Raw genomic sequence first — 4,393 nt, 5'->3', positions numbered from 1 at the left:
ATTACTGACATTGTTGCAAAATTTCCAGGAAGCACTCATGATTCATATATATTTAGACACAGTGGATTACATGGACGTTTGAGTGCTGGTGAATTTGGAGATGGATTTCTGCTTGGTAAGTGCTACTTAAAACACAAAATCAATTTTAGAAACTTTTGTGAATCTATTTTTAAAATTGTCACATTTCTGAAATTACAATTTAGGAGACAGCGCCTATGCAGTTCGTGATTTCATTTTGACACCTTATCTAAATCCAAGTAACATTCATGAAAGGAGATACAATAAGGCACACCGTTCTACACGTGGAGTCATTGAAAGAACTTTTGGAATTTTGAAAAGCAGGTTCAGAAGAATCCATAAAAGTGGAGGATCCTTGCAATATAAGCCAGCATTGTGTTGCAAAATAATTACAAGTTGTGCTATGCTACATAACATGGCTATTAGAAAGGGAACAGAATGTGAAGTGAGTGACCCTGAATCTTCAGACAATGATGATGTCCCTCCACCAAGAAGATGTGCTACAGGTTTAGGAGCTGTGGCTGGGCGACAAAGGCGTGCAGAAATTACTAACAATTATTTCTAGGTAAGAAATAAAAACACAACATCTTTGTTTTCATTATGTAAACCTTTAATTTTTCAAAATTAAATGTGTAACAAAAACCTGGAACCTGTTAATCCACAGGACATACATCTGAGAATGTTTGCTCACAGTGTCATTCTCTTTTTTTAATATATATGTTGATATTTCTTATTAATTTTTTCTTCTTCTGCTACTCCTACGTTGGCCTGGCCCACTTCTCCTCACAGATGTAGGTTGGCTACCAAGGCTTCCACTCCTCATGTCAGGGGTGTCCAAAGTGGGCGTAGGGTTACTGCTGGTTCGACTGGAAGTGTCCTCAGACTCAGTGGCCTCAAAGAACGCACTTGCCCCTTTCTGACAAGTTTTTAATAATTCAAAAGAATGGGATACTTTATCCAGGCCTTTGGCAACATTTGTACTGCATTCACCAACCATGCGTTGCATGGCAATGCTTCTTCTATTACTCTGTGCTGTCACATAGCACAGACTATTTATAGCTGCATAGTACTTCTTTAGTCTGATGTTATGAGTGCGAGAATCCCTCAATCTGTTTGACTCTGATCTTTCAATTGCTTCACAAAGTCTGTCCATGGAGTCAGCCATCCGGGCCATACCATCACCCACCTTATCGTTGCTCTTGTTTAGTTTATTTAGTTGGGCATTAATTGACCTTAATGCTTTATGTCAGAGGTCTTCAAACTTTTTGATGCCGAGACCCCCTTGTAAAACCTTTTTAGGCGTAAGGACCCCCTTCCGACAAAAGTTTCTAGAAACTGGTACTCCTCTTCATCAACTTTTGATAACCATAAATGCGCCTGTTAGACCTCATCACATCCCTCCATCATTCATCCACCCACACTTTCACACATACATCCATCCATACATCCATACTTCATCCATCCACCCTTTCATCCTTCAATCCATCCATACATCCATCCTTTACCCATCCACCCTTCCTTCCATCCACCCATCATTCATCCACCCACCTTTTCACCTTTTCACACATCCATCCATCATTCATCCATGCAACCTTTTATCCATTCATACATCCATCCACCCTTCCATCCTCCGATCCATACATCCATCCTTCATCCATCCACCCTTTCATCCTCCCATCCATGCATTTATCCTTCATCCATCCACCCTTTCATCCTCCCATCCATACATACATCCATCCTTTATCCATCCACCCTTTCATCCATACATCCATCCACCCTTTCATCCATACACCCATCCACCCTTTCATCCATCCACCCATCATTCATCCCCCACCTTTTCACACATCCATCCATGCATCATTCATCCATGCAACCTTTTATCCATCCATACATCATCCACCCTTTCATCCTCCCATCCATACATACATACATACATCCTTCATCCATCCACCCATCCATGCATACATCCATCCTTCATCCATCCACCCTTTCATCCTCCCATCCATACATCCATCCTTCATCCATCCACCCATTCATCCATCCATTCACCCATCATTCATCCACCCATCTTTTTACACATCCATCCATCATCCATCCACCCTTTCATCCATCCATCCTTCATCCGTCCACCCTTTCATTCTTCCATCCATACATCTATCCTTCACCAATCTATCCTTCAACCATCCACCCTTTCATCCTTCCATCCATACATCCATCATTCATCCATCCACCCTTTCATTCATCCATCCACTCATCATTCATCCACCCACCTTTTCACACATCCATCCATCCTTCAGCCTGTCATCCATCCATCCACCCATCATTCATCCACCCGCATTTTCTGTGCCTCTCTCATGGGGGGGGGGGATCAGTATCTCTCTGCGTTGTCGTCCTTCTTCTTTCCTGCTCATGGGAGGGCATCTCTGTGCCTCCCTGCTGGGGGAGGGGGACGTGTCATGGGACCCACAGCTCCAGGTGCGCAACATATTTTGAACTCAAAGGGCTAAACTACAGCCACTCGACCAGCCCCCCTGCCCACCTACCCCCCCAGCTCCCCCCAGCTCCCCCCAGCTCCCCCCAGCTCCCCCCAGCTCCCCCCAGCTCGTGTTTGTGAGCCCAGCTGAAACAGCTTCAGGGACACACACACAGTCACACCCAAGTACTTGACAGGCCTTTAAAAGACCTTTTACTTGCTAATGAGGCGTTGATGTTTTTCACACCTCGGTGTGAATTAGGCCTCCGCCGTGAGCACCCTCCATCGGCCTAATGCCAGGAGCTGCACTCTGCAGAATCTGCGACCCCCTTCCCAGGACTCCACGACCCCCCTGGGGGTCGCGCCCCACAGATTGAAGACCGCTGCTTTATGTTGTTTTTGTTGCACTGAAAGCATGTTGTTTTCCAAACCAGCAAAAACATTTGCTGCCTCTGTGACTTCTCCCCTGCTTCTCCTGGTGTTATTATTAGAATATGACCTTCTTGAAGCAGAATCACTAACTGTGTCAATATGTATGACTTCCTGTTCTGACACATTTATGTTATTTGCTGATCCCTCAGGTTCATCATCAGATTCTTCAAAAGGTTGCAGTTGTGCAACTGCTTTTCTTTTTCTTCTCATAAAAGACAATGAATCATGGTCATCACTGACATTTTCTTCTTCTGGGGCAGTAATATGTTCCTGTGAGGATTGGCCCCCATCACCATCATGTGAATCTACAACATGATCTGGGAATAAAGAAAGAGTCACATGAGATGCTTGCCTGTCTGTGTGCTTCATAACTATTAAATTAAGCTAACTAAAGAGGTAGTATTGTGTACTTATTCAGATGCATGTATGTTGGTGCAGCTTAAATGTACTGCATATCATAAGTATGCAGTAATGTGGAACAAAAAAGGGGATCATTTTTCACATTTAAGTGCAGTTATTTATTGAACACATGGAATAATGCTCACACACTCATACACTCATGCTTCTAAATTATGCAAAGAAAAAGTCAAGCATCCTGCCTACCATGTTCAGCAACTGTGTGATCAGAACTGTCAATTGTTGAGACTCCGGAAACACTTTCGTGCTGAATTGTAGATTCTATGAGCTCCTCATGTGGGGTTGGTTGGTCCACATTTCCAGATCTTCCACCAGTTTTATTGGCATCCTTTAGTCTTTCAGCAAGTTTTTCCTTTGCCCTCAGCCTCATGTCGTACCAACGCTTTTTTATTTCATCAATTGTTCTTGGGATGACACCAACTGCATTGACTTTTTCCTGGATTTCCAGCCATAACTTCCTCTTCCTGACTTCAGGAACATATTTGGATTGCTTTCCAAACAAAAGTTCATGATGGCAGGCCATTTCCTCCACCAGTGTCTCCACTTCCCTCTCAGAAAATTTTTGCTTCCTTTTTCTTTTCTCAACAGAGGGGCCTCCTTCAGAATTTGCAGCCTCCATCCTGTAGTCAAGCAGCTCCTCTCTCCAGCCAAACAGGTTTCCAACTGCCACTGGGTGTGGCTCAGGCATGCAGGTGAAACTAATCAAGCCCATTTCCTGAGTATGACTCAGCTGTTTTGTAGTTGGCAGCAGCAGATTCACGCTTTTTTGCGATTTCTTAATTTGCGAAATTCGCAAATTAAGAAGTCGCATAAAATTCTAAGAATAAAATGCGACTTCTAAGGAATCGCAAAAAAGTCGCAGAAACATACATACATCGCATTTAACGATTTCTTAATAGCGATTCGCAACGACTCGCTATTAAGAAATCGCTAACGAAAATCTTGATACAAATACATTGCCTGAGTAGGTATACCACCTGTACACTCTTCATTGGTGGTAGGTCCTACCTGATACCCACAGTCAGTGAGATTTACTGCTGTGCCCTGACCTGG

At 43.5% G+C, this 4,393-nt stretch overlaps 1 protein-coding gene across 1 annotated transcript; it reads right to left on the bottom strand.

Moving 5' to 3' along the window:
• Positions 1–751: 751 nt before the first annotated feature.
• LOC147677959 (uncharacterized) lies at positions 752–3,973 on the bottom strand. The gene is made up of 3 exons (XM_086945599.1): positions 3,527–3,973; positions 2,884–3,240; positions 752–1,263 (listed from the first exon to the last, which is right to left on the bottom strand). The coding sequence occupies exons 1-3, from the start codon at positions 3,957–3,959 to the stop codon at positions 752–754; spliced, it is 1,302 nt and encodes a 433-aa protein (XP_086801725.1). The 5' UTR covers positions 3,960–3,973.
• Between the last annotated feature and the right edge of the window lie 420 nt (positions 3,974–4,393).

This window comes from Lissotriton vulgaris, chromosome 12 (genome assembly GCF_964263255.1).
Source record: "Lissotriton vulgaris chromosome 12, aLisVul1.2, whole genome shotgun sequence".
NCBI classification, from domain to species: Eukaryota; Metazoa; Chordata; class Amphibia; order Caudata; family Salamandridae; genus Lissotriton; species Lissotriton vulgaris.
Note: the sequence above shows the minus strand (reverse complement) of the source record. Positions and strands in the feature narration are given on the sequence as shown.

Excerpts from the sequence above, each read along its gene's own strand:
- LOC147677959 (XM_086945599.1), bottom strand. The coding sequence starts at position 3,959 with ATGGAGGCTGCAAATTCTGAAGGAGGCCCCTCTGTTGAGAAAAGAAAA. Across the intron at positions 3,241-3,526 it reads TCACACAGTTGCTGAACATG|ATCATGTTGTAGATTCACAT; the intron begins GTAGGCAGGATG and ends CTTTATTCCCAG. Across the intron at positions 1,264-2,883 it reads TTCAGTGCAACAAAAACAAC|ATAAAGCATTAAGGTCAATT; the intron begins ATAAAGCAGCGG and ends AAGACCTCTGAC.